Source organism: Parus major, chromosome 1 (assembly GCF_001522545.3).
Source record: "Parus major isolate Abel chromosome 1, Parus_major1.1, whole genome shotgun sequence".
Classification (NCBI taxonomy): Eukaryota; Metazoa; Chordata; class Aves; order Passeriformes; family Paridae; genus Parus; species Parus major.
The window spans coordinates 113,525,418-113,552,117 of NC_031768.1; the positions used below are offsets into that span (position 1 = coordinate 113,525,418).

General features: G+C 46.5%; 1 protein-coding gene across 1 annotated transcript in view; it reads left to right on the forward strand.

Moving 5' to 3' along the window:
• GRIK1 (glutamate ionotropic receptor kainate type subunit 1) overlaps positions 1–26,700 on the forward strand; it is a 54,045-nt gene that overhangs the window by 12,304 nt on the left and 15,041 nt on the right. Inside the window, exons 4-12 of the mRNA XM_019008772.1 lie at positions 740–793; positions 1,694–1,867; positions 4,607–4,750; positions 11,888–11,995; positions 15,263–15,376; positions 16,357–16,560; positions 16,934–17,157; positions 20,064–20,182; positions 24,543–24,760. Coding sequence (XP_018864317.1) covers positions 740–793; positions 1,694–1,867; positions 4,607–4,750; positions 11,888–11,995; positions 15,263–15,376; positions 16,357–16,560; positions 16,934–17,157; positions 20,064–20,182; positions 24,543–24,760 — 1,359 coding nt within the window. The remainder of the gene's footprint in view (positions 1–739; positions 794–1,693; positions 1,868–4,606; positions 4,751–11,887; positions 11,996–15,262; positions 15,377–16,356; positions 16,561–16,933; positions 17,158–20,063; positions 20,183–24,542; positions 24,761–26,700) is intronic.

The window sequence follows — 26,700 nt, forward strand, 5'->3', positions numbered from 1 at the left end:
TGTAAGCATTCCCACTGATTTTGTAAGCATTCCCAGTGATTTTGTAAGCATTCCAGTGATTCTGTAAGCATTCCCACTGATTTTGTAAGCATTCCCAGTGATTTTAGGGAGGGCTGAGGGAGTAAAGCACATTCATCAGGAACTGTCCTGCAGCGCAAGGGCTGGGAAGGAAAACTTCGTCTTCCTCTGCCCGAGGTGGCCAGCAGTGCCCATTTAAATCTCCAGAAGACCAATCCAGCCCACAGTTTCTTCCATCCCAGCTGTTTTGGCACCCTCCTGCTGGCTCACGTTCCCCAGGGGAATAAAAGGCACTTAGAGAAGCTTCTTTTTTTCTGTTTTCCTCTACCCCTGAGCCCTCACCAGAGTTCTCACCTGGCAGCAGAATACAAAAACCTGCCCCTAAACACTTCTCCCTACAAACTGTGTTGCCTGCTAATAAATTCCTTTTTGACACTTCCAGACTGCAGAATAAAATGTTTCCAAAATCAGCATCTTGTTATCTCTAGTAATTTTTCTTGTCCTGGAAGTTTTGCAATCTTTAATCTATTTCCTGAGCAGAGGTGATAAAAACATCATTTAAATACAACAGGATATTTTTGGCTCCTAAAGAAAAATGTAGGGTTTATTGCAATCAAGCTCTCATGGCCTGTGATGTGTTTAACCCTTACTTTTCAAGGGCACTGCAGCATGCTGGGAGCTTTCAGAATAAAGTACCTTCACCTTTCTATCTCTTTCATAGATTCTCTCCATGGGAATGATGACAGAATACTACCACTACTTTTTTACAACACTGGTAAGGAACGCCATGAACATCTTGGGGGGGAATTTCCTCTGTTTCGCCTTTTTCTAGGAGATCTTTGTTGCCATTAGTCAAGGAAACCCTTGGAGAATGGGTCCTAAAGGTCCTTAGGAATATCAGGACACACAATTTCTCAAGAAAGCTGTTTGGCCCCATTTCTGGGGCCAGCTAATGCTTTAATGCGGTGAAAATTAATTGCAGTATGCTGGTTAACAGGAAACCATCAATAGAGATGGACCAGAATGGAACAAAATAAAGAACCAATGGCTTTGCACTGTGGGCACTGCTGCTTCATCACTGTTTAATTGTTTCATTTACTTATAAAACCACCAAATCACAAATGGATGAAAGCACTCAGGAAATTTTGTATTAGAAGCAAACCCCTGTTTTCTTTGATGGTACAAGCAGAGCTTGGGAGGTTCCCACATGGTTCAGTCACCCCAAATGCCCATTCTTTTCCTGCCCTGTAAATGTCAGAGCACATGGAGCCTGCATGCACTGACATATCCATCCCACAGCCCGGCAGAGGTGCCTGGGGAGGCAGGCAGGGGAAAATGGGATTCCTGAGCAGCCAAAGCGCAGCGCTCGCCACATCTCTCGGAATTTTCCTCCCCCGAGCTCAGAAGGAAGCTTGACGCTGGCCAGCTAATTCCTCATGTCGGCCTGTCAGAGCTGCAGCACTGCTGGAAATTAAAATGTGCAGGTTGCTTGCAAAGCAGTTCTGCCGTGGGGAACTGATCTTCTCATTCCCAGAAGCAGATGTGTGCTACGCCACCCATCTCACGCAGCCTGGGCTCCATCAGGTTTCAAACCCAAGCCAGGGTGGGCACAGGGGGAAAAGCCCCACAATTTCCTCTACTAATGGTTTTGTCTGTGTTCTTGCCGGTGCTTTAGGACCTGTTTGCACTGGACCTGGAGCCCTACAGGTACAGCGGGGTGAACATGACGGGCTTTCGGCTGCTCAACATCGAGAACCCGCACGTGTCGTCCGTGGTGGACAAGTGGTCCATGGAGCGGCTGCAGGCGCCGCCCAGGCCCGAGTCGGGGCTCCGCGATGGCACCATGACGGTAAGCGATCCATGAAGGTGCCATCCTTCCTCCACCCCACAAAACAGAAATGCTGCCTCGCTTCTCCTGCCACGGGAAACGCACCAGGAAATGGAGCTTCCCGAGCAGTGAGGGATTTATAACCCGCAGGGGCAGATTCCACACCTGGGGAAAGGGAACAGCATTTTTAAATGGGTAAAGTGCCCTTTTGCTTCACTTCCTTCTCTACAGAAACTTTTGAGAGGTAATTTAAAGACAGACACACGGTATCATCGAGCCAGGGAACCGGGATTCCTCCTCTGCACTCCCCCAAGTAGGAAAGGAAAGGAGCAATTACATGGACAGCGTGACTCCCTTCAGTTTGGCAGGGTGAAGGGTTGCCATCTCTTTGCAGCTTGAGATAATGTATCTCATGGGCTGAGCGGAGCTCACAGCGATAAGGAATAGACTTTATTGCAGATGATTGCAGGGAAAATTTGGAAATGTCTTAACATCCTGAGGAGAAATGCATTAAGTGTGCTTTCCCTGGCACTGCACACGCTGGTGCTGCTTTGGGCGGTGGCACTGTGATCACTCATTCCCAAAGCAGGGAGAAAGCTTTCCCTGGGAATTCCTGATGGGAATTGCACAGAAATCAAACAAATACAACACAGGGAAAAGCAAAGTTCTCACCACCCTTCTGCTCTCCTTGGCGTCCCTGACTCTTGTCCTCTCCTTTGCACCTTCATAATCTCAGTGCTGTCGATGCTCGGCACAGCACTGGGGGAAGCCTCTCCCTCCTTGCTGGGATCATTTCAGTATTCCTGGCAGGTTCCAGTTCTGGTGTTTGATGGAGAGCTGCTCCACTGCTGCGCTTCACTTGACAAAAGGCTGCGACAGGCGGCACAGAGCACTGTGAGATCAGGACTGTACATCTTGTTATTAACTCCGGATTTAGCCCTTCTGCTTCATGCTCTGCTGTTTGCCCTGAGAGCAGCCTGTGGGAAGTCAGCAGGGCACACACAACACAGTTCTGAGTTCACGTCCTGCTGGATGCCCAAACTGCACCCAGAGGCAGAGCTGGCCTAATGAGATCTCTGGCTTCCTTTGCAGTGCTTTAAGCAGCACACAAAAATCAGAAAAACAAGTTCCATGACTGACTCTGAGTCCGTCTCTCCTGACATAAAAGCACAGAAATCAGGGTGAGGTGATGGACTTTGGGAAATGAGGTGACTTGTTGCACCCTGAGACCGTAAAGAGAGCCACAGTGAGGGGAGGTGACAAGCCAAGGCAGGTGACATGGGCTCCCCACTGTTGCATGAAGGAGGGACAAGTGACAAGGAGCACAAGGACAGGACTGAGCAGCCAGGCCTGGCAGGGCTGAAGACACTGGGGACACACCGTGTGGCCAGGGCAAAGCATCGGCACTCCCAGACAGGACAGAGTGGGGGCAGAGGAGATTCCCACCGAGCATCTCCTCCCAGGGTCTCTGGGCCTAGGACACAGGCAGAGCCAGTAAAATCCAATCCTGAGGGCCCAGTCCAGTGCAAAAACTGAGCTCTGCTGACATTGATGGGAATATTTCCCCTCGATTTTGAGGGATTTGAGGTCGGCCCTTGATTCCCTGAGTGTGCTTGGAACAACTGCCTGTTGTGAGAACAGCTGGTATTGTCTCCTCCTGCTTGACTCATCACTCACAATGTTTTCTGATCTCACAATTTGCTCCCATTGTGGAGCATTATTTTGGGCTGATTCTGACAAGCACATCAAGACCAATTCTTTTTCTTCACTCTCTTAAGATTAGTTCTTAAATTCAGATACATATGAGCAAACCCCTCCAATACTGATAACACCGATGCTGTTGTAATTTACTCAAGTAAACAGCACAGACAAAGAATCAAATGTACTAATTTCCCAGAGGAATTGCATGGAAAAGAAATAGAAAACTGATCAGCTCTGTAGTTCCTATAAAGGAGTCCAGTTTCAGAATTACTGCCTTTTTTTCCCCAGGCCCCTGCTTAATTATTCATTAGGTTTACCTGAAAGGCAATTTGTGCAGCATCATTAAGGGAGAGCAGCCATTCCCACCTCACTGTGAGAGCACTGAAGGCCAGTGCAGGTGAAGGTGAGACTTTCCTGAGGAGACAAAGTGGTACAGTGTGTGTGATCTCAGTTGGAGGCCGTGCCTTTAAACTCACAAAGCCACTCTCAAAGGAGGCACGGGTGCACAAACAGCACCCAGTAATTCTGGTGTCTGAATCTATGGGGTAGTATTTGAGGATCCAAGGGCTGTGGTGGGAAGTTAGATGCGTGAGTCCAACTTAATCTTCCCAAAACACGCCTCCAAAGGACACATCCCCTCTCTCTAGGACACACTGCACACATCTGTGCCAAAAGCCTGGATCCTCCAGGGCAGCAGGCCCTTGGAGGCAGCAGATACCTGGGCAGGAGGATGTCTTCCAGGTGATCTGTGGGATTGGCTTCCCTGGAAAGCAGGGCCAGACTGACCTGTTGGGAAGGAAACAATCCCACAAGTGCCATGAGAAGAGTGGCTCATACACCTGGCACTTCTTAAAAGCCCTCTCCAGCCTGCCTGGAACCCCTGACCTCCATCTCCCCGTAGCTACCCGGTGAAATTGCTGAAAAGACCCCAAAATTGCTGTGAAGGGCTGGATTTTGCCGCTCCTCAGGGCCGCGTGGAGGGCCCAGGAGAGGCTTTTCCCCGCGAGGAGCGCGGGCAGGGCTGGCAGCGGGCGCTAAGGCAGGGCTGTGTTTCCGCAGACGGAGGCGGCGCTGATGTACGACGCCGTGTACATGGTGGCAGTGGCCTCCCAGAGAGCCGCCCAGATGACCGTCAGCTCCCTGCAGTGCCACCGCCACAAGCCCTGGCGCTTCGGGCCCAGGTTCATGAACCTCATCAAAGAGGCAAGTGCAGAAGCCCGCCCGGGCTCGGTGGCATCCTTCCTCTCCTCTTGCCCCGCTCCCTGTCCTGGTCCTTGCTGCTCTCCTGTTCCTGGCACTCACAGGGCAAATTCTCCTTCCCCTTCCTGGCAAAACCCCTGATTTACAGGCACAAGGCTCTGACCTCCATTCTGCTCTTACCCACCTGCTAAACCCTGGGTGTGGCAAAGTCTCAGACTTAAAGCCTGTAAGACCTCCCAGATTTTTTTATTCGGTTAGTGTTTGCTGTGGATGTTGATGATTTCTAAAACTATGAGGTAACTACAGCAAATGTTCTGGAAATTGAGAGAAAAGCGAGTCTGTAGCTCTGTCCTTGCTTCACCATGTAATTCCAATTGTTCTGCAGATTGATCAGTGATCAATATCCAGAAAACATTGCAGCCAGTATTTCTAAAGAAGGACATTGCTTCCTGAAAGCAAAGAAGGAATTTCCTTCTAGAGAAAGGAAATTGCTTCATGACTGAGCTTGATCCAGAGATATCCTAAAAATATGCATTTTGGTTGAAATGCCTTGACTCTTTCAGAAGTCCTGGTTTTATTTTGATTTTGAAATGGAAACCTTTCCTTTAGGGAATGTGGAAAAGAAAATTGGAAATCACGTGGAGCATCCCACTTACGTTTTACCTTTCCCCCACCTCAGTCTCTGCATTTTAAAAATAATTATAACAAAATTGAAAGTTAACAAAAGAGTTTGGATCAGTGAATGCCCCTGCAATGATACCCTACTTATTTTGGGGGATGCTGAGTATAAAACTAAGGGGTCCTGAAGCCTAAACCAGAATACTTTGACCAAGAGTATCAGATGTACCCCAGCAGATCAATTCAAACCTGAGCTGTGACAGAGCTCTCATTTATCATGGACAAGCAGCTTCTCTTGCATAGAGTGAGATATGGGAGCTAATTACGGATGGCTTTGCAAATAGAGTCTCTCGTGGTCAGTAGAACACTGATTTAAATACTCTCAGAGTCTTATCTTCCTGTGTCTGATGTAGGCAAAAAAAGAAGGTGGCTGTTGAAAGCAGAGGATAAGGTTTAATAAGACCCTATTGCATTTCCTGTAAAGCCTAAAATACAAGTTGGAAGCAAATACCAAATACGTTTGGACCTCCCTAGATCATGTTAGGGTCTGGTTTGTTCAGCGGGGATAGAGGAACTTTATAATTAGGAATCAGTGAATCAGTGGAGAAAATAAAGTCGAGGAGGCAGAGTGATAGCTTGGGCCCACATAGGTGGAATTTAATTTTCAGGTTTTGTTATGTGGTACTGACATTCTGCGAAGGCATTTCACAGGTTGATCTAAAGACAAATATTCGGTACTCCAGTCCAAATAAACCAGTTTCAGACAAAGAATTTGCCTGCAGGGATTCCTGCAGATGCTGGAGTTAACAAGTGCTTCGGCGGCTCCCTGGTGAGATTTTGCATTTTATTTTGGTGGTGAAAAGAACTGAGGTCACCTCATTTGCTTTGTGGGCCTTTGCTATGAAATGTCTGGGATCAAGGCTCTGCAACAGTCCATTAAGGAGTTTTTAATGAAAAGTAAATCCTTGTCAGAAGCTGCATCTCTCAGTGACCCAGGGCCATTCACAGCTGAAGGATGTTCTGATCTTTGAGCCCTTCTGGAGGCATTTGCAGGGGGTGCCCCTTACCCCTGCTCAGAGGGAAAAGGAGCTTCTTGTCTGTCTGCAGAGGGGGAGCAGGGACAGAAAAGATGATCCCACTTTTTCTGAAGGAAAAATGGGGGTAAACGTGAAATATGTTTATAATTGAATGGTCAAGTTCTGCTCATGTTCCCATAAAGCCCCAGATGATGATTGTTTTTCAATTACCATGGAAACCAGTGTGAGCTCCCCTCGTTCAAACCCAGCCACAATTAAAAGAACAACTGCAGAGAGAAGGATAGAGATGCAGATTGGATTCTGAATGACTGCTAAATGCCCTTAGGCAGAATCACAGAGAAAAATCTCAGAGTCTGAAAGAGATCTGAAGAGATTTCAGTTCCTGCTGTGTTTCTGAGGAGATCCATGCCAAGCACTGAGACCAGGAGTGAGAGCCATCCATCTGCATTCTCTACTGGAATGAGAAGGAGCTGGAGGTTTTTCATTACAGTAAAAGTAGAAATTTAAATTATGACAGAAGGGAAAGCAATCCATCTGCAGAGGTATCCATCAATTTGTTCTGTTTGTGATTGGCAGCATCTCCAAACACAGGAGCACAAAGAATCTTGTAAGAGAACAGAACATTTCTATTGTTTAATGGTCTTTGATTGCTCCCAGAGTTAGCACATCAGAGTGTTTTCCTGGGACTCCAACCCTGCAGAGTGGAACAAATCAAAAGGAGAGAGCAGTACAAGACCCTGATGGCAGAAGAGCCAGGAAATCCCCACCTCCCTTGCTCTATGACAGAGGGGCTGTGGGGCAGCACTGAAATCCTTGTGTAATGACTGGGAAAAAATGACAACATTTTGCTCCAAAACACAAAATAAAATCTCTTCTGCTGCATTTTTTTCTTTGCATTTTAGCACTGAGCCAGTGACAGGGTCTGTGGGTGCTGCCTGGATTTATTCTCTGGGCTCTGGTGCTGCAATATTCACTTACATCAAATTGAAACAGTTGTCTGCTTCGGTAGGGCTTCTCTCACCAGATAGTTTAATATTAACACTTGATCCACTCTCACTGAAACAACCTTTTTTCTTTGTTTCACTCTTTATAACCTTTTCTTCTAGTCCACAATGTGCATTTCTGCTCTGAGCCTATTACTGGCTGTTACTTTAACCTGAAAACTCTTAATTAGGAGAGCAAACAAAACAACTGCCTGACCTGCATCCCGTGGTGCTTTATTAGGAAATAAAGCTCAGCTTCCCAAGAAGACAATGAGGCTGAGGGTAATGCCAATAGGCATTCTTATTCTGAAATCAAATTTCAAGTGGAAAGACACTTACTTATAGAATTATCTATGCCCAGATTGCAAAGCAATTGCAGGATTGCACGCTGAGAATAAATGCATATTGAATTGATGAAAATTGATAAAAAATTACTTGCAGGGTACTGATACTGTGATATCCAAAATCAAAACAAGTTGTTTGACAAAAAGATTACATAATTTTTCTTCCATTCTGTTTTCAGCTCATTAAATGTTACCTGGGCAGTAGATTTGTTCATAAAAAAACAAGCAAGAGCCATTATAAAGTGACTTTATCTCAATATATGGAAGATGTTTTGATATTTGCTGCACAAAACGTTTTTCAGGATATATTTAATATACCCAGGCTTACTCAAACATAATGCACAGGTTACATTTGCCATGTTCACAGTCCAATATAATCCCACCCCTCTGGCCCTGGAAAATGCATCTTTCTGCCTCTCACTGTATTTCTATTCCAGTGCTGCTCAGTGAAAGCCCAGGACTTTTCCTGGAGCTCTTCCAAGTAAAGAGGCTGTGGAACATCATAATTCTCAGTTTATCTCCATAGATAAATCCCTATGCTGGCGAGTGCTGAAATTCTCTTTATTCCATCAGTTATGCCAGATTTGGAGCAGGGTAATGGCAAAGTCATACCCGAACTCACTGTATTCCATAATCCTGGGGGAATCTCTGGTAATAAGAGGATTAATTGTAAGAGCTGACAAGTTGATGTGTGGCTCATCACACACAATTTCCACTCCAAGGAGAAGCAATATCACTGTCATTTCAATCTGCCAGCTCTCTCTGCAATTCCAAAAAAGCAGGGGCTTTCTCTTCCCAAAGGAAAGAAAACTAAAGGAAAAATTAAACTCTTCTTGGTCAGTAGCATTTTGGTTCTTATTTATGTATTTATTACTCATTATTATCATGGTATTGTTATTTATGGCCCTGGGAGATTTTGTTACATAAAAGAGATCTGAGGTGTTCTGACCTTTGTAGGTTTAGGTGTTCCTAGGTTTTTAAATTTTTCATTCAAGTGTCAGGTACCACCAAAGCCCTTGTCAGAAATTTGGGAATATCAGTTCCTTCACCCCTGTAGCTCGTTAGGAATGTACATTAAACCAATAACTGATGTTCATTTTCCCTAGGCACTTCTGATAATAAATAAAAAGATTATAACCTGAAGAATTAAATTAATACATATCATGGGTCAAAATAATCCCTTGACAAAACAGAGTAGGCAGGAAAATATTCTTATCTCCGATTGGACTTCAGTTTCTGAGTGTATTCCTCCCACACTGAATAGTACAGGTGACTGATTTCTGACCAAACTCCCATTAAAGCCAGAGAAAAACCCAGCTGATTGCTTGCCTTTAGGGAAAAGTTACCAAATTTTCAAGTTGTACTTAAACAAGAGAAGAAAAAAAGAGAAAATAAAAAATACAGGTCTGTTCTACAGAATAAATAACTGGATCTGGTCTGTTTGGGGAATTTCTCGAGTCAGTTTGGACACTGCTCCCAGGGGTGCACAGGGTGGGATTGTTTGGTGTCTGTGCAGGGCCAGGGGTGATCCTTGGGGGGTCCCTTCCCACCCAGGATATTCCATGGTTCTGTGAAAAGTCTGGAAGCAGCTAAACTGATTGATTCTGGGATTGAACTGGTGATTGGCTCTGGCTGGAATGGAGGCTGCTGCATTGATCCAAGGTGGTGAAGTGGAAATTGCTACAAAGACCATTTGATGGGTGGGAATTGATAAAACTCCTCTGGAGTGTTTGACCTTGGAGGCTGAGTCAGCTTTGTTCTCCTGTTGGTGTAGTTTCCCATCAATCTATTGATAGGGATTGAAATTGGAATATTTAGCCCCAGATTTGTGCTTTCCCCACGATCCCTGTCTTTCCAAGCAGTGAAAGCAGGGAGTTTCACAGCTCTCATTAGGTTGCTTTGTGTATTTTGGCCATGGCAGGTGCCATGAAGGTGGCTGAAGTTGTGTCTGTAATCTCTTCTGTCCATTCCCTTCTCGAGGCTTGGTAAGGAGGAGTCTGAGCAGCTGCTCACTGTTATGTTCTTTGATCAATTACCTGATCAGGCTCCAATTCAGCTTTTATTATGTCCTGTAACACTCAATGTGTCACCAGAAACATAAAAATTGCTATAAATCCTGTGTGTGAAAGCATGAAATCTCATCTCTATGATAGATACACATACAGCTCCTGGCTCTTCAGAAAGCTCTGCTTCATTTCAGTTTGTTAATTAACAAGAACTCTGCATGTGCTGAGTTCCTTCTCTGTTTTGGTTTAGAAGGAAAAAAAGAAAAATCAGAAAATAAGTTCAGAATTCAGAAGGTACCTGAAGTGTGTTCCTCACCATTAAGTTTTAAAAATCCCATATGCATTTAACCATCCTGAGAAACACTCCCAGGCTCCTGTTTATACTGAAGGCACTTTTGGGTCATTATTTGGTGGTCTGAGTGGGACTGCAGTTGGACAAAGGCTCTGAGCACTTCTCTGGACCTGACAATTTAAGCAGCTTGTAACGCCTTTTCCTCCCCTTGGTTCAGAGGTGGAAGCACCAAAGCCCATTTGGAAAAGTGAGATGCATTTCGCCATATAAATCTCTTTTCCACAAGAGTGGAGATGGAGGCTCCTGCTGCCAGTTTCCAACATAAAGCTGGGAATCAGGATCAGCAGCACAGGATATATGATCAATAAATGGGAGCATCTCTCAGGAGCAAATCACCCTCCCAGGAGAAACTGATCTCTCAAGAGCTGATTTGGTAAAATGTTCCATCTTTATCAAAAAGAGGTGGGGCACATCAGAGGAATAAAAGACAGGCTGGAAACAGGGATGTTAGAGATTGAAATTCATCCATATGTGTGCCCCCTGCTATCTTGATTATATCCACATAATAAATCAGTAATAAATAACCTTGCCAGTGTTTCACTGTTTACAGCACAGACTTGTGTATACTCCCAAGTCATTAAGATGGAAAACCTCGCAGCAAATTTGTTGCATTAATGCTTTTCCATTCTTATGTTACTTAAGTGTGTTACCTTCAAAGTCCTGATGTTTCCACAAATTCCAAATGCACCAGATTTGTCTGAGACATGTGGTGAGAACTCCCCGGCATCCAAGATTAAATCCTGCAGATTCGGGGCTGGAATTCAGATTAAACAGCGAGGGGAGACACCAGTCTGTAAGTGTGGTGATTTTTAATGCAGCTTCACTTCTGTCCTCTGTCTCCAATAAATTAAATGAGGCAAGGAACGATGTGTGGTGGAAAAGCTTGTAATTTAAAATTATACGGCTGACACACACGAAGGAACAATGCCATCATTTATCGTCAGCTCTCCTTGTATCTCTGACAAATTTAATCTAACGGGGGACTTCCCAAAAATAGATTATGAAAATTGTCTGCACTTTGAAACTCATAGCCTTGTTTTATGGATAAGCACCAGCTCTGGGACAAAATGGGGTGGGAGGGAGGGAGATCTCATTCCAAGGCAAAGGGACTGGGTGGGAAGCTCACAAGATACAGGACACTGAAATTGTGGAGAAGGTTCATCCTTGCCCTTGGTCCTTCTCCCTGAAGAAGGGCTCCCCAGCACAGGGAATCCTCCTGGCTGCACAGGACAAATGCAGGCCGTGGTGCTGGTGTTTAAAACAAGGATTTGCTGGGTCAGGCTGGAACAGGGAAGTGCTGCTTGGACCAGACCTCTCCTCTGTGACTCGTGTGCTGTCCTTCCCCCTGAGTGTGACATTCCATGGCCTTACCATAAAGCTTTTATGGGCTCTCTGTGACTGCCTGGGCTTCTCCTGCAAGCTCCAAGGCCCAGCCCCACAGCTTGGACAGAGCAGACTCCTTTTCTTAGCTCCTTAGTGAATTCTTGTCCAGTGCAGAGCTGCCCTGGCTTTGGGCACGTGCAATTCCCCCTTTCTCTTTAGTCAGTCTGTATTTTTTTATCAGTACCAGACATACGTAAATCAATCTATGTAAAATGTCACAGACTTGTGCCTGATTGCAAAATAGAAAACATATCAGAAAGAAACTAAACAACAAAAAATGGGGGTTTTGTCAGAGTAGTTTAAAAACCCCAAATTTGGAAGGGATTGGGTGCTGTGGTGCATTGAAATTGCAGTTGTTGTTACGGGGTCAGAGTAGCCCCTGCTGGGTGCCACAGGCAGCTGTGTTTGTGTCCCCAGGCACGCTGGGAGGGCCTGACAGGGCGCATCACCTTCAACAAAACCGACGGGCTCAGGAAGGACTTCGACCTGGACATCATCAGCCTCAAGGAGGAAGGCACGGAAAAGGTAAGCAGGTCTTTTGTTCAAAAACCATGGCAAAAAGTTATTTTGATAAGGGCATGGTTCCTCAACTTGAATCTCCTATGACTGGGGTAAAAACCCCCACTATTCTCAAGTGATTTGAGTCAAAGCAGAGCTGCTAAGTTTGGTTCTTTATTTTGCAGTGTATTTCAAGGTATGGGAGAGGAATGTGGGGCAGGCAGTACTTACCTAATGGAAAGAATCGTTTTAAGTGCATGTCATTTTCAATTCTTGCCACTGCAACTGTGGATGGTAAATTCATATATAGAGATAGATACATTTATACAGCATGCACAGATAAATGTGACATGAGGGAGAGAGGAAAGAAGGTACTTGAAGGTAGCTCAACAAAGCGGAGATGCTGAGAATTCTCCAGGTTTCTGAGATTGGATTTGCTCTCTTTCCCTCTTCCCAGCCCTCAGCCAGCGACATGGGCTGCCCTGGGGTGTCCCAAACCCCAGCACAGGTGACAGCAGCTCCTGAGGCTGCTGGCCCTTGCTCTGTGTGCTGGCTCAGCTCTGGGTGGTAATTGCTGATGGGTTAATTGAGAATTTAACTGTAATTGCTCCCACACAGCTCTCCAGACAGCTTCTCTTTTCATTTTTAATGAAGCACTCTGTTTATTTTTCCCTGTACCAAGGCTGCTGGCGAGGGTTCTAATCATTTATATAAAGTGTGGAAGAAGGTTTGTACAGACAGGTGACGCCAAAACCCTGTGGGCTGGGTCTTCACACTCAGCCTTTGGGTTTTAATGGTGACTCTCCTATTGCAGTTTAGAGACAACAGTCTCTCAGAAAGCAGGAATTTTCCTGGTAGGATAAGCTTTTCTCCACTTGAGACACTGTAATTGCAAAGACTAAAAAGATCTTGGCAGGATTCAGCTTTTTCACCAAAATCAGGGGGGTTTAATTATTATTTTACTGCTTGGGAGCTGTGCTTCTCCCATCTTTGAGTAGAGGCTCCTGCTGCAGCAAAACCAGTCCTTTTCTCGCGTGCCATCCTTCCTGATTCACCTAAAATTTACCCTGAGGGGTAAAATTACACCATTTTGGATGTGTACTGGCATCAGCTCCAAAGTCTGGTTTAATGTGCAGGTTGGGGGCGTTTTTCCCCACACAAACCTCTCAGTGCTGGCAGCATTCAAGCATTATTGCCTCAAAATTTGGATGAGTGTGTTATTAGCTCCTTACAGAAAATAATAGAGATGATTAAGTGGGTGCTGTCATTCACTAACATATGGAAATTGGGACTAAGCTTGTTTATAAAAGATGTAAATTACCCCAGGAATCTCATCCCTCTTTGAACGTAAGGTGCTTAAAACACAAAAGTGGGATTTGGAGACCAGCTTCCCGCACTGCTCCCCACAGGACTTACAACCCCGGGTTGCTGCTCTATGAGGAGAAGATAAAAACTCCATCCACTAAGTCTGAAGTGTTCTGCAGTCATGAGGCAGATTTTTTTTTATTTTTTTTTTAATAATGCTTAGAATTGTATTTTGTCCATGGTTCACACAGATCTCATTATTCCACACCCCCTCCCTCATACACAGTTTAGAAAGGTTTTGGGGTTGGGATGTTTTTCTGAGAATAGCCCAGTGTAAAACATCCTCTACACCCCTTTCTGTGTTCTCATGGAGCACATACATTCTTAATAACCCAGTTTCATCTCCAGTGGATCAGTCTGAGGCACAAAGTCCTCTCCCCTCCTTCCTGGGGAGTAGATTATCCCCTGGCACTCAGAAGCAATCTCCCTTTTGACTGCAGGCATCTCGTGTTCTGCTGTACTGATTTAAACCACATTACAGCTGGTTCAGAGCACGGGCTCCCTAGGAAGGGCACATGACACCTCTGAAACTTGTCACTAAACTGCAAAACATCCCCTGGACTCCCCACAGTGATGTCCTACCTTGGCCTCATCCTTCCTCCTCCTCCTCCTCCCCCTCCAGCCTGGGCTGCCCTTTGCCCAGATGTGCAGTGCTCTCCTGGTGTATTCTGTGTGCTCTGTGACTGTGCTGCTCCCTGTTCTCGTGGTTGTCCTCCTCTCCCCCACTGCCAAACACATTCCAAGGCATTAACAGTGAGCAGAAGGGCTCATCCACGCTGGTGGAAATCCAAGGACACTGGATATTTACTGTATTCCTGGCTCAAGCTGCCATAATAGCCAACATTTAATCTCCTTTGTAAATTTGTGCACTTTCCAGATCAGCTTCCCAGCCTGATCTAGTTTTGGAAACAAAGGGAATGACTGACAAATGTTTCACATAAACTTTTTCTTTTTTTTTTTTTTTGATGGCACAGATGTCCCCATTAAGAATTTGGAAAAAAGTTTGTGAGGGGCAAAAGCAGTGGCACCTGGGGACACAAACCCCGAGTTGGCTTGAAATGTGGGCTTGTGGTCTCCGCAGTGCCCAGCACAAACCAACCTGCCTGAGCCAGCTCCTCTCCTGGAGCTCCTCACATCAGCCCTCAGCCAGGCTGGACATGAAAAATCCAAGGGCAAAAACACTGGAGGTGCTTCCAGACTGCATTTAAGTTGGGTAAATATTGGTCTGAAGAAAAAACGTGGTTATAATTTCTGCTCCCACAGTGTAGATCCAAATCCTCTGAAACCACAAATATGTTCCCTGGAGGCTTTGCACTGGGCAGGAAATACTGGAAGTTTTCGTTGTCTCTGGGGCTAGAAAGGAATTTGCCTTTGGCCACTGCTGTTTGCTGAGCAAATACTGCTGGGGTGGGAAATGGTATCACCTTGATAGCTCTGGCATATCCAGGAGTCCAGGAATGACAGAATAATCTTTGCTAAATCTGCTGAAGGCACAGGGCAAGCAAAAGGCCAGTGCATCCATCGGTCTGTTCCAATGTTATTCAGGCTTTTAACCTGTTCTATTAGAAGAGAGAGGTCTTGCCACGTGTCTCAACTCCACCATTACAAAATTTAAAAAAAACAAACATAAAAATAGACATTTGACATTTTTTTTTAGCAGGGAACAAAGCCAGCATGTTCCACTTTAGTAGCCATTGGCCACCCCAGCACGGCACTGCCAAGCCTCACTCTCTCACTGCTCCTGGGTTTGCATTTATGCATTTTGCAGTCATTCCCTGGGGTTTCTGAATCGGCCCGTGGTGTTGCTGCCTCTCTCTGAGTTCCTGCCCTCCTCCAGCACTCAGTCCCTTCCTGAGGTGACCCCAGAGACCAGTGCTCCAGGGGCTTAGGAGATTAGGGCAGCCCTCTCACCCGCTCTCCTCCGTGCAGATTGGGGTCTGGAACTCCTACAGTGGCCTTAACATGACGGACAGCAACAAGGACCGCTCCACCAACATCACGGACTCCTTGGCCAACCGCACGCTCATCGTCACCACCATTCTGGTAAGGCTGCCCACAGCTTTAGGTTTAGGCTCTGGAGCCACACACACACACACATGAGATTGACTCAAAACCATCACACTGCCAGTGGAAGGCTCCTGGGAACCTCTGCCTCCAAAATTGTTTTGTCTTCTCCAGCGTTTCAGACGAGCTCTGTGCACTTTTCCTTCCAGAACAAACACTCAGCTTTGCAGGCACTGCTTACAGATCCTTTGTTTTACTGAAAATGAGACAAAGAGGGCTGAAAGGAAGTAGTAAACAGCAGACAGACAGATTGAGTCATTGTTCTTACTGTGAGGGATGGAAAAGGTGTGACTGGGCATTGGGGAACTGCTCTGCCTCTTGCTTTCTACGTGCCCAGTAATGCCACTTCCTAATTCCTCAGGAGGAGGAAAAGAGCTCAAAGGCTCCTTCTACACTAATTGTCTATTGCCAGAGGTGTTTTGCCACATTAAACTGCTTGCCCAGATCTTCTTCTATCCAAAATCTTGTAAAAGGAAAAGCAGAAATGTACTTTGCAATCTGCCTTTGCTGTTCTCCATTCCCTCTTTACTCCATTTGAAGGTACTTTTCAGTAAAGATGTATTTTTCACGGAATATAAAATGTGTAGGTTCCCCTTGCAGGTTATTTTCTGTTATTTAGAATCTTCTCTCCTTCACTGTCCCTCCCTGTCCCTTGGAGCGGGATAATGCAGGGTCCAGACCTTGGGTCTGAGTTTGGAGCTGCTGCGCACAACTGGAATTAAAGCTCCTGGGAGCCACAAATGTTCCATTCCACTGAAAATTAGGGCCCTTATGCTCATCACTAATTCATTCAGTGAGTTTGCCAACACACCTAGAACAGCTTTTAACGCACACAGTAAATTGCTGGTTTCCATGTACTCGCAATCCCTTTGGAAAATATTACCATCACGTAGAGAAACGGATCCAATCCCAGCCAAGCCTCACATCTCTCACTGCCTGTCTGCTGCACTTTCCTGCAGGAAGATCCCTATGTGATGTACAAGAAGTCTGACAAGCCCCTGTATGGCAATGACAGATTCGAGGGGTACTGCCTGGACTTGCTAAAGGAGCTGTCAAATATTTTAGGCTTCATCTACGAGGTCAAACTCGTTTCTGACGGCAAATACGGAGCCCAGAATGACAAGGGAGAGTGGAATGGGATGGTCAAGGAACTCATAGATCATGTAAGACTGAACCCTTCTCTCTCTGCTCTCCTTTCACCTGGGGTATTTTATATCTGAAGTCTTTGCTGTGGTTTTCACATTTTAGAGCCACTGCTGTGTCTGTTTTGCCACCCATCAGAGCAGGAACGTCTGAATGAGCAGCTGGCAGGTGTTGGGGGAAACATCCGTCAGTGCCATGTCCCAGACGTCCCCCTGCCTTGTGAAAAGAGGAAATGGAATGCCACACCCCACCAAAATACCCTAGAAATGTTAAATTTTGTTGAATTTGAGCCCAATTTGGTTTGTTTTCTAATACTTGGGAAAGAAATGGAGGGATTTGCAGTGGGTTTGCTAAACATGAAGGGAATGAGTTTTTTCCCTTTTGTGTTTCCAGAAAGCTGACCTGGCTGTTGCTCCTCTCACCATTACCTATGTCAGAGAGAAAGTGATTGACTTCTCCAAGCCCTTCATGACGCTGGGAATCAGTATCTTGTACCGGAAGCCCAACGGGACCAACCCCGGCGTTTTCTCCTTTTTAAACCCTCTCTCTCCAGATATTTGGATGTATGTTCTGCTGGCCTGCCTTGGAGTCAGCTGTGTCCTCTTTGTCATTGCCAGGTAAGGCCAGGACAGAGTTTTAGATGCACCCACAGCTTCTCCCCTCGCAGGTGTTGGATGGGCTCTGGAGTACAGGGGTATCAAACCATCCTAAGGGGATCATCCAATCCTAAAATCTTTCTGCAAAGTCTTGGTATTTTCTCATCACCCCTGCTTTTCTGTGTTGCACTGAGGTTTTGCTTTCTTTAAGGGCTGTTCCAAGAGAAATATCCGATGGGATGCATCAGTAGGCACCGCCCCAGCAGATACATGCTGAAAAGCAGTTTGTTACTTGCATGTAGGCATTTCCCTTTTCCACTCACGGTGCACACAGTTCAAAGGTAAAAGGCCTGAAACTGAATCCAGTTTTGCTGCAGGTCCAACCTTAGAGGTCTCTTCCAACAGAAATGTTTCTGTGAATCAGAGGAGGAGAGGTCATGGGTTAACTTCCCAGGGGTGGCCTGAGGTGAAAGAGGAGTTCACCCCTCCCAGCAGCTGTGGGGCTCTGTGCAATTCCTCATAACTTCCCAGGGCTCCTGCTGTGCCTCACTGTACCATAAATAATAACTCTAGTGTACACAACCCATGATCTCAGTCATGACTAATCTTAAATCTGCTCCACTCTGGCAGATTGACTTTTCTGCAGCTGTGTGCCAAGACTGAAAACATCCCCCAGCCCTCTCCACCTCAGAACAGTGGAAGGGAACACAAAGGCTTTCCTTGAGCTGGTGCTGGAAAGCAATGCCTAGTTAGCATCAGCTGCATAGACTGAAGAAGTGAAATTCTGTTTGTGTTAATTTAGATTTATACTTTTTAAACTAAGCTGTTCTTAAAACCCACATCAGGACCTGTCCATGTCTCCAATTACACAAGGTTTCTGTAAGATCTGCAAAGTGTTTCAGCAAATATTGGTTGGTTTTAATAACCCCAGAAACCATCCACTTCTTAGCACTGTCACAGTGAATTAAATGGTTACCCACATTTTGACATCAGTTCCTGGAAAACAAATACTTGGGAATAATTTGCACAGGCTGGTATAATCCTCCTGTCAATTCTTTCAACTTTTCAGCAGCTGAATAATTTCTCATTTGTCTCTGAGATTTATGAGCCCTCTCATTGTTACATTAATTTTTAAACTCAAACACTGAAGTTTTTATCGCTGTGAAGGGTTGCAGACTGGCAAAGCTCTGTTCCAAGTACACTGCCAGTGGAAGAACAAGGTGTTTTCTGCCAAAATCTCCCTTTCTGCTAATGCCATGTCAGCTGGGCTGTTACATCAGTGGAGGTAGAGCCAAGTAGCTTAGTCAACAATGTCACACAGACCCTGTGGAAAAAGGTGCTGGGGTGACCTTGAGCATCTCACCTTTCTCAGAAACCTCAGCACAGCTGCTACTGAAGAGGGAGAAAGCCAGGGGGAAAACCAGGAAAACAGAAGGTCTGAGCAGTGAATTCTGCTGAACTGCAAATCAGAGCTGCAGCAATAGAAACACAAGAAGAAAATCAGCTTTTGTTTTGAGGTGTAAAAGAGACATTCACCCTACTAATACATTGAAATATGTACCCAGGGCTAGAAAAACCTTCCCAGTCTGGAAGACAAGGCTTTGCTTGGGCCTTTAACTCTTTCTGTGATGGAGACATTTGTGTCCAACTCACTGAATGTGGTGGTTTTCTGAAACCTTGTGAAAAATTCCAGCCTTGGGCTTGCCAGGCAGGTCAGGCAGAGGGATTTATTCTTCTTCCTGCCCTGTGTCAATGCCATGGGGAGAACTCTTCACTCCTAGGGCTGTTAGCAACTTACTGGTCCTAACTGGGTGTCTCTTGTGAAGGATGTGTTTCCCTGTGTGTGCATGACCTGAGTTGGGAACAATCTGGTCACTCCACAGCACCTGCTTCCATTATTACAGCAGAAATCTGACACGTCTAACTTGGGAATTGCTTTTCTTTTGACGGGTGCATGCAGAACTGTTGTAACTTGAACCTGAAAACTTTGTCTTTTGTTATGATTTTTGATACTCTTGTTCTGGGTATTGTGCAGCTGGTGGCATCCTAAGCTACATTCTCTCCCAATTAATGGGTTCATTATTACCAGACATCATTACTTCAGCTAAGCAAGGCGCTCCGCTCGCAACCGTGCATAAATTCAATGCTTAATTATAATGTTGCAACAGTAATTAGAATGTGTTGGGTGAGGCTGTCAATTAAAGCTTCATTCACGTGCTCCACGAGGAAGCCACACAGCACTGGGGGTCAGAGCTGGCACCCTGAGGAGGAGCAGTCCTTGGGGTGCTCCTGCAGGGTGTGTGCTTAGCCCAGAGCTCTTCCAGGGAATCCTTGTGTGCCCATCTGGTGTCCCTGGGCTTGGGGAGCTGCCACTGCTCCCAAAGCTGGGGAGAGCAGGGTGCTCAGAACACCCAGGCTGTGGGGCTGCTCCTGTACGGGCACAGACTCCATGGTCCTGGTGGGTCCCTGCCAGCTCAGAACATCCAGTGATTCTGGGAATGATGGGCAGCTGCTGCTGCAGGGAGAGCACATCCAGCGCCCACAGACAGCGAGTGGTGCTGCCCTTAGAGGGCTGCTGCTCCTTCCTTACTCCTGAAACGTTTCCCAGGAGCAGCACCGTGGCTGCCAGCGGTGCCCTGAGAGTGGGGCAGGGAGCCATGGGGCCGTGGCAGGGAGGAGAGGAGAGGAGAGGAGAGGAGAGGAGCAGCAGCCCCGTGCCAGCAGCAGCGTGCATCCATCACTCCACAGCTGACCCACAGCTGGCACGGGGGATACCCTTCATGCCAATCCCCCTTTGGCACGGGGACAGCTCTCCATCCCTGCTTCTCCTGGTCCCTGCGTGGTGCCGTGCCGGGGCGCGCTGCTCAGCAGGTTTGCTCTGTGTCCTCTGCTCGATGTTTACGGACTGTTTCTGTTGACTGCCACAGGTTTACACCATACGAGTGGTATAACCCCCACCCGTGCAACCCAGACTCAGATGTGGTGGAAAACAATTTTACTTTACTAAATAGTTTCTGGTTTGGAGTTGGAGCTCTCATGCAGCAAGGTACACCGGTTACACTTCGTTCTCGCACACGTCCCACAGTCTGCTCCAGGGCTTCTGTGCTGGTAAACTCCACCCTCTGTAAATGCAGCATGTACTGTAAAACCTGATCTCACACACGCAGAGCAGCACGAGGGAAGGTGGCCACGTGCCACCGCCACAGGGGAACTGTGCAACCCAGACAAGCATCTGAGAGAAAGGGGAGCACGCAGGGCCACACGGGAGTTCTGCAGCCAAAGTGGAAGTTAATTGCAAGAGGGATATGAAGTGCCTCATGCTGAAGCTGAGTTTATTGGTATAAGAGTTTTGGCACCAGGAAAACGTTGGGCTCCATCCCAACACAAACAACCTTAGCTGCCCTAGAGGAACTGTTGCAGCAGCCAAACAAGGAAAGATGCTCTTTCTCCAGAAGGGTTGCTGAGTTTGTAGGCGCCTGTCAAGCACGTTTAAAACCAACACCAAACCCTTGTTTCCTATGGCTTTTCTGCAGGTATGAGTCCCATCCTTCTGTAAATGCACCTGACCCTAGAAGCCTTAGCTTAACCCAGTCACAAGCCCCCGTTGCTGATGACTTTTGGAAATGGCTGACACTTTATTCAAGGAGGGGCAGTGAAGCTTAGTCCGTCTGGGAACTCAAATAGATTTATGTACTAAACACATTTGTTTATGGCATTTATGTTCTGAGGTTTCCAATTAAATCACTTTTCACCAAAACTGGGGTCCACTGGAGAGAAAATGTTTTCTGACAAACATTTTGAGTTGAATCAAAGCTGAACAAAAAAGACCCCACCCCATGAGAACCAAAAAGGCAAAGCCCAGCAGTACCTTGGTATTAAATTCCTAAGCATTTAAGTAAGGAATGTAAAACCATCTCTGCATTCATACAGGTACACTTTATTCTTTCCTCTTTAACAGGCATGAACAGCAATAAAAAAAAAATTTAAAATAAAGAGGATTTTTTCCTAGATATGGTAGAGAATAAATTTTGTATTGACCTAGGATGCACTTGCTTTTAGTGGTGCATTATTGTATTGAGAGGATATAGAGCTTCCCCACAGAAATTGTTCTGAAGGAGGTTGGATGAAAGAAGAGCATTTCAGCTTTGTTTTGGAGCTTGTTTTGTTTTGTTTTCCTTCCAATTTGTCAGTAAAACACAGGCTGAGGTTTTACAGTATCAGACAGGTGTGTGTATCTAACTGTGGTTGCCCTGTGTGTGAAAGTGCCCCAGGATTTTGTGTTTCCTGTCCTGCCTTTTTTGGAGTTTACCATCATCCACAGCAAACTGTGGGATGCAGTGTCTGCTCGTTACCACTACCTTGGGTACATGACAGTCAGCCCCAACCAGACTCTGCTTGTCTTGTAAGGAGATTCAAAACCAAACAAAAGAAAGAGAGAAAAAGAAAGAAAGGAAAAAGAAAAACATTCGTAAGGCAACACAAATGTTTCCATGTGCAAACTTGTGGTGTGATTGTCTGTGCATCATGGTCACGTGAAGAGTTTGGACATGATGGGAGTGGTGGTGGAAGTCTGGGTCTAGCGTTGCGCTCCTCCTCCTTGGCAGCAGCTGCTCGTTATGCTTGACTGGAAGCCACTTGTGATTAAATTTTAAAATGTGATGATCAGACTTTCTCTTTTCTACAGAGCGTGAGCAAAGTCTGGATCAGGATTGGCTGTCATGTCTGCCATAAAAAGGCACTAGAGAGACTTCAGCAAGTATTGTCTCTGCCCCTGAGTCTTGCTGGCAACATTTTGATTTAGATGCTGCTTTCCCTGTTTTTTCCCTGGAAGTCTCAGATGTGTTTGCATCCTCTGAAAGCATCCAAACAGGGCGCATTTCATCCAGTCCATCCAGGGAAGCTGTCAGTGTCAGAAAGGAGAGCTGTCCCTCAGAGCTCAGCTCAGCCAGGAACGGGGCAGGCAGGAGCAGCTGGAGCAGAGAGCGCCTGGGTGGAGAGGGGTGGGATGGAGCAGATCCCAGGCTGATCCCACAGCCTGGACAGCAGGGAAGGGGGGGATTCTGCCCCTGAGCTGAGGTGAGAGCCCAGCTGCAGAGCTGCCCCAGCCCTGGGGCCAGCAGCACAAGGAGCTGGAGCTGCTGCACAGAGTCCAGAGGAGGCCCCGGAGCTGCTCCAGGGCTGGAGCCCCTCTGCTCTGGAGCCAGGCTGGGAGAGCTGGGGGTGCTCACCTGGAGAGGAGAAGGCTCCAGGGAGAGCTCAGAGCCCCTTGCAGGGCCTGAAGGGGCTCCAGGAGAGCTGGAGAGGGACTGGGGACAAGGCCTGGAGGGACAGGACACAAGGAATGGACTCAGACTGGCAGAGTAAGTTTACATTTGATATTAGGAAGGAATTGTTTCCTGGGAGGGTGGGCAGGCCCTGGCACAGGGTGCCCAGAGCAGCTGTGGCTGCCCCTGGGTCCCTGGCAGTGCCCAAGGCCAGGCTGGACAGGGCTTGGAGCAGCCTGGGACAGGGGGAGGTGTCCCTGCCATGGCAGGGGTGGCACTGGGTGATCCTTAAGGTCCCTTCCAGCCCAGGCCACTCCATTACTCTACGATAAACCAGTGCCTCTTGCTGGAACTGAGGCACTCGGAGGGGTGAACGCTGGAATAACCGTGGGAAAAACGAGATGCTGCCCCACTCAGCTCAGCCAGGAGCAGGGTTTGCTCTCACCCCACCAGAGCAGTCACTCAGGGCAGAATTACCAGGGTGGGAACAGAGTGTCTTCCTTCCCACAAACAATGTTTTGCTGCAGGAAATTACAGGAGATTTGGCCTCTCACCCCACAAGTGCAGCACACAGGGATTTTCCATGCTCTCCTGAGCAGTGCTGGCACATTCCCTGTGTGTGGCACAGCATCTATTTGTATAGCTGCCTAAGCTCAAAAGCAAGAATTCCTTCAGGATGACCTGAATCAGCACAGCTTTTGCAGTTTAACCCCAACTTAGAGAGAAACAAGGAAATATTTCATTGTATTGAAAAAAAGAAAAAAAAAATCAAATCAAGGAAACAAGAAAGTAGAGCAGAAGTACAAACACAAACCCAGGCAGAGCTACAGCTCTGGAAACAACTCCATTTGGACTGGAAAATTTCAAGTGAGAGTTTTTGCCTTCAGACTGCTCTCACTGTTTGGCAGTTCTGTCAACACACTCCAACCCTTGGGCTAAGCTTAGCTCTGACCTTTAAGAGACACAGCTCTGTGTTTACAGATACAGCTCCAATCTGTTTGCTGGTTGGTGGGGAAGGTTTTACCCTTTCGGTCTCTGCCCCAAAAGTTACATTCAGAGTTTTTGCAAAGTCTGAAAATGTTTTCTGTAATGTTGAAATTTCTTGCAGAACTCACTGAATAGCTGAGGGGACATAATATGTCAACATGCTTTCCCAGAAATAAAAACTCGTTTGTCAAATCAAAAGCTTTAGCCCTGAGCATTCTTTTCACAGGCTCTTAAGTATTTTCTTAAGTCCATCCCTCATCAGCAAAATAATTTTGCAAAAACTTAACTTTGAAGTCAAATTTCTCAGGTGGCTACCTAAGAGCTTTGCTGAACCAGATCCTTGAATCCCACATTATGCACAGAATTCAGTGGGAATGCCCCCCCAGTAAAAGAGCAGAAGATTTGCCTCAGAGTGCTGAGAAACACCAGTATCTCTGTGGCTGAAACAGAGGTGATCTGAGCTGCCTGGGAACCATTGCAGTGCAGGTAACACTTGCTGCTCTGTAGGGATTTATGGCAATGGCAGAGACCTGCTCAAACCTGCTCAGAATAATGAGAGTTAAATACACTGTCCAAAACTTTGCATCACCCTGAGGATCCAAGGGATGTGTCCATCGACCCTTTGACTTCTCAAATGTGAGGCACACATTGCTAGAAAGAGGTTTTCTTGGGGCTGAGCTGAGGTTCACTGGAGGTCACTGGAGCTGCATTGATCTCCCTCTTGGTGCTGAGATGTGTCGATAGAGCAGGCTCCTCCTGTGAGGTATTTCTGTCAGGCAGCTGTGAGCAGAAGAGCGTTTGCTAAAGAGCTCTGGTTACAAAATTGATTGCAGTGTATGGGCACAAAGGGACTCCAGAAGCAGACAAAAATACCAGAGTAGCTTGCTGGGGATGTACAAGATTAATATCACAAGGCTGGTTAGCTCAGAGAGGTAAGGGGGCTTAGACCCAAGGATAATTCCATTTGTCATGTATCATGGCACACATCCCCTTCCCAGTGTGTTACCATTATAAATGTCAGCTGTGCATCTGTGAGATTATTGTTGAAATCATTTTATCATGCTACAGCTCATAAAAGCATTCTGTGCCTAAAACCAGGCTGTGGTATCAGGAAAGCCTCATTTTAATATGATTGTTTTGATGGTGTTGTAACAGGATCAGAGCTGATGCCCAAAGCTCTTTCCACCAGAATAGTTGGAGGAATATGGTGGTTTTTCACCTTAATCATAATCTCATCCTATACTGCCAACTTGGCTGCCTTCCTGACCGTGGAGAGGATGGAATCTCCCATCGACTCGGCAGATGACCTGGCAAAGCAAACCAAGATCGAGTACGGGGCTGTCAGAGACGGATCCACCATGACCTTCTTCAAGGTAAGGCAGCTCCCTGGAGCCTCAGCATCCCCAGGGATTGCAGGGTTAGGGGAATACATCATTCCCCCCAAACCAGGGCCATGGTGTATTACAGGACAAGGTAAATACACCAGCTACCCCGGCCATAGTGGATCCTTCAGCACCTGGAATGTAAAACCCAGCAGATTTCCCCAGGACACGTGGAAAAGCAGCCTGGCAGTGGAGTGCAGTGAGGAGTAAACCCATCTGCCTCTGATGGGAGCCAGGGCATGGGGGTATTCTCCTCCAGCTGGGATCCTATTTCCTTCCAGCTACTTCACCTAAGAAGCATCTGGAAAAGTCTGCTTCCCCTTCTGAAAGCCACATTTGCACTGCAGTAATTCCGCAGGAAAATGTGAATTTGTTTGTCCCTTTCTTAATGCCCCATGGTCAATATTACCCAGACTGTCAATACAGTCACACCTGCACACATCTGCAAGTGAAGAGTTTTCTGTGGCTAATTGTTTGGTAGACAACTGTGATAAATGTGTCTTTTTTTCCTTAATTATTAGTATTAATTACATACAAAATGGATAATCTCATCAAATGTCAGTGTAAAAGCCAACAAGCTATAAATACGGAATACATGCACAAAAATCCTGTGACAGCCAGAATTAATTAGCAGCTTCATCAGCAGTCTCAGCAGGGAAGTCAGGCTCAGGATGAGCCTGGATCAGGCTTTTCCCTGTCTGAGGATGGTGTTTGTGGAGTCACACACACAGAGCCTTAGAAGGGAATGAGGCTCTGGGGGAAGCAGTGGGGCAGAACATCTGTGACAAGAGATCTCTCCCCCTTTGGGGACATCCCAAACAGGCAAAAATCAAAAATTCCTGTGTCACCTGCTCCAGGTGACCCTGCCTTGGCAGGGGGGTTGGACTGGGTGACCTCCCGAGGTCCCTTCCAACCCCAACCATCCCGGGATTCTGGGATTCTGGGATTCTGTGTAGTCTGTCCCTGCTGCACTGCCCTTGCCAAGGCTCTCCTGTGGCTGAACAGAAATGTTTCCTTGTTGAAAGAAAAATGCCAACTACAGCATTTTGCTATAGTGAGCTCCTGAAATGATGAGCTGATATTTCCACTGAGATGGAAACCCACCTGGAGATATTCCAGTAAGGCAAGCTCTGGATTCTCCTCTGGCTCTTCCATGCCCAAAGAAGATCACTGCCATTGATATTCTGAAGTCAAATTTAGCTTCAGAGACAAAACTTCAAATCCTGCTGCATCCCAGCGTTTTTAGAGGAAATAGGTCCTGAAGCTCAACTTGATAAGCTCAGAACAAATTTCCTAGAGCTGTTTTTAGTTTTACACTGATTTCTTTTTGCACCATTAATCCCGCAGGCAGAAATAATGTAGGCTTAAAAGCATGTGAGCTTCTAAAAGAAAACCTTCAGACAAGGTGGTTAAATATTTATGCACTACATGTGCCAGCTTACTTGTGCCTGAAATACACGTTCACAGAAACACAGGGGAAGGACAGTGCATAAACTGGGGATGGATTCCCTGGCAGAGGGATGGTAACACTGTGGAAATGCATGAAAAATGCAATGTATCACACTTGTAAACACTGTGTTTTATCAAAAGTGCTATGATTTTTATTAGGGAAAAATTTCCAGATCCTCACAAGATTAGGAGCACCTTGTCCTGCCCAAAACTTGGAATAAAAAATCCTGGAGTAGTTCTCTGTACATAAACAGCTACTTCCGTCTGCAAAGGAAGGCTCTGACTTTGCCTGCCCCAGACTGTGAAATGCTGTATCTACTCCTTGAGCTAAATAAACACACATCCCCAGGGAGGGGCTTGGGAGCTGGGAAAAGGCAGAAGGAGTGAGCTGGGGCAGCAGGAGGAAGCTGGGGCAGCAGGAGGGAATTGGGGTAGCAGGAGGGAATTGGGGCAGCTGGAGGAAGCTGGGGCAGCAGGAGGGA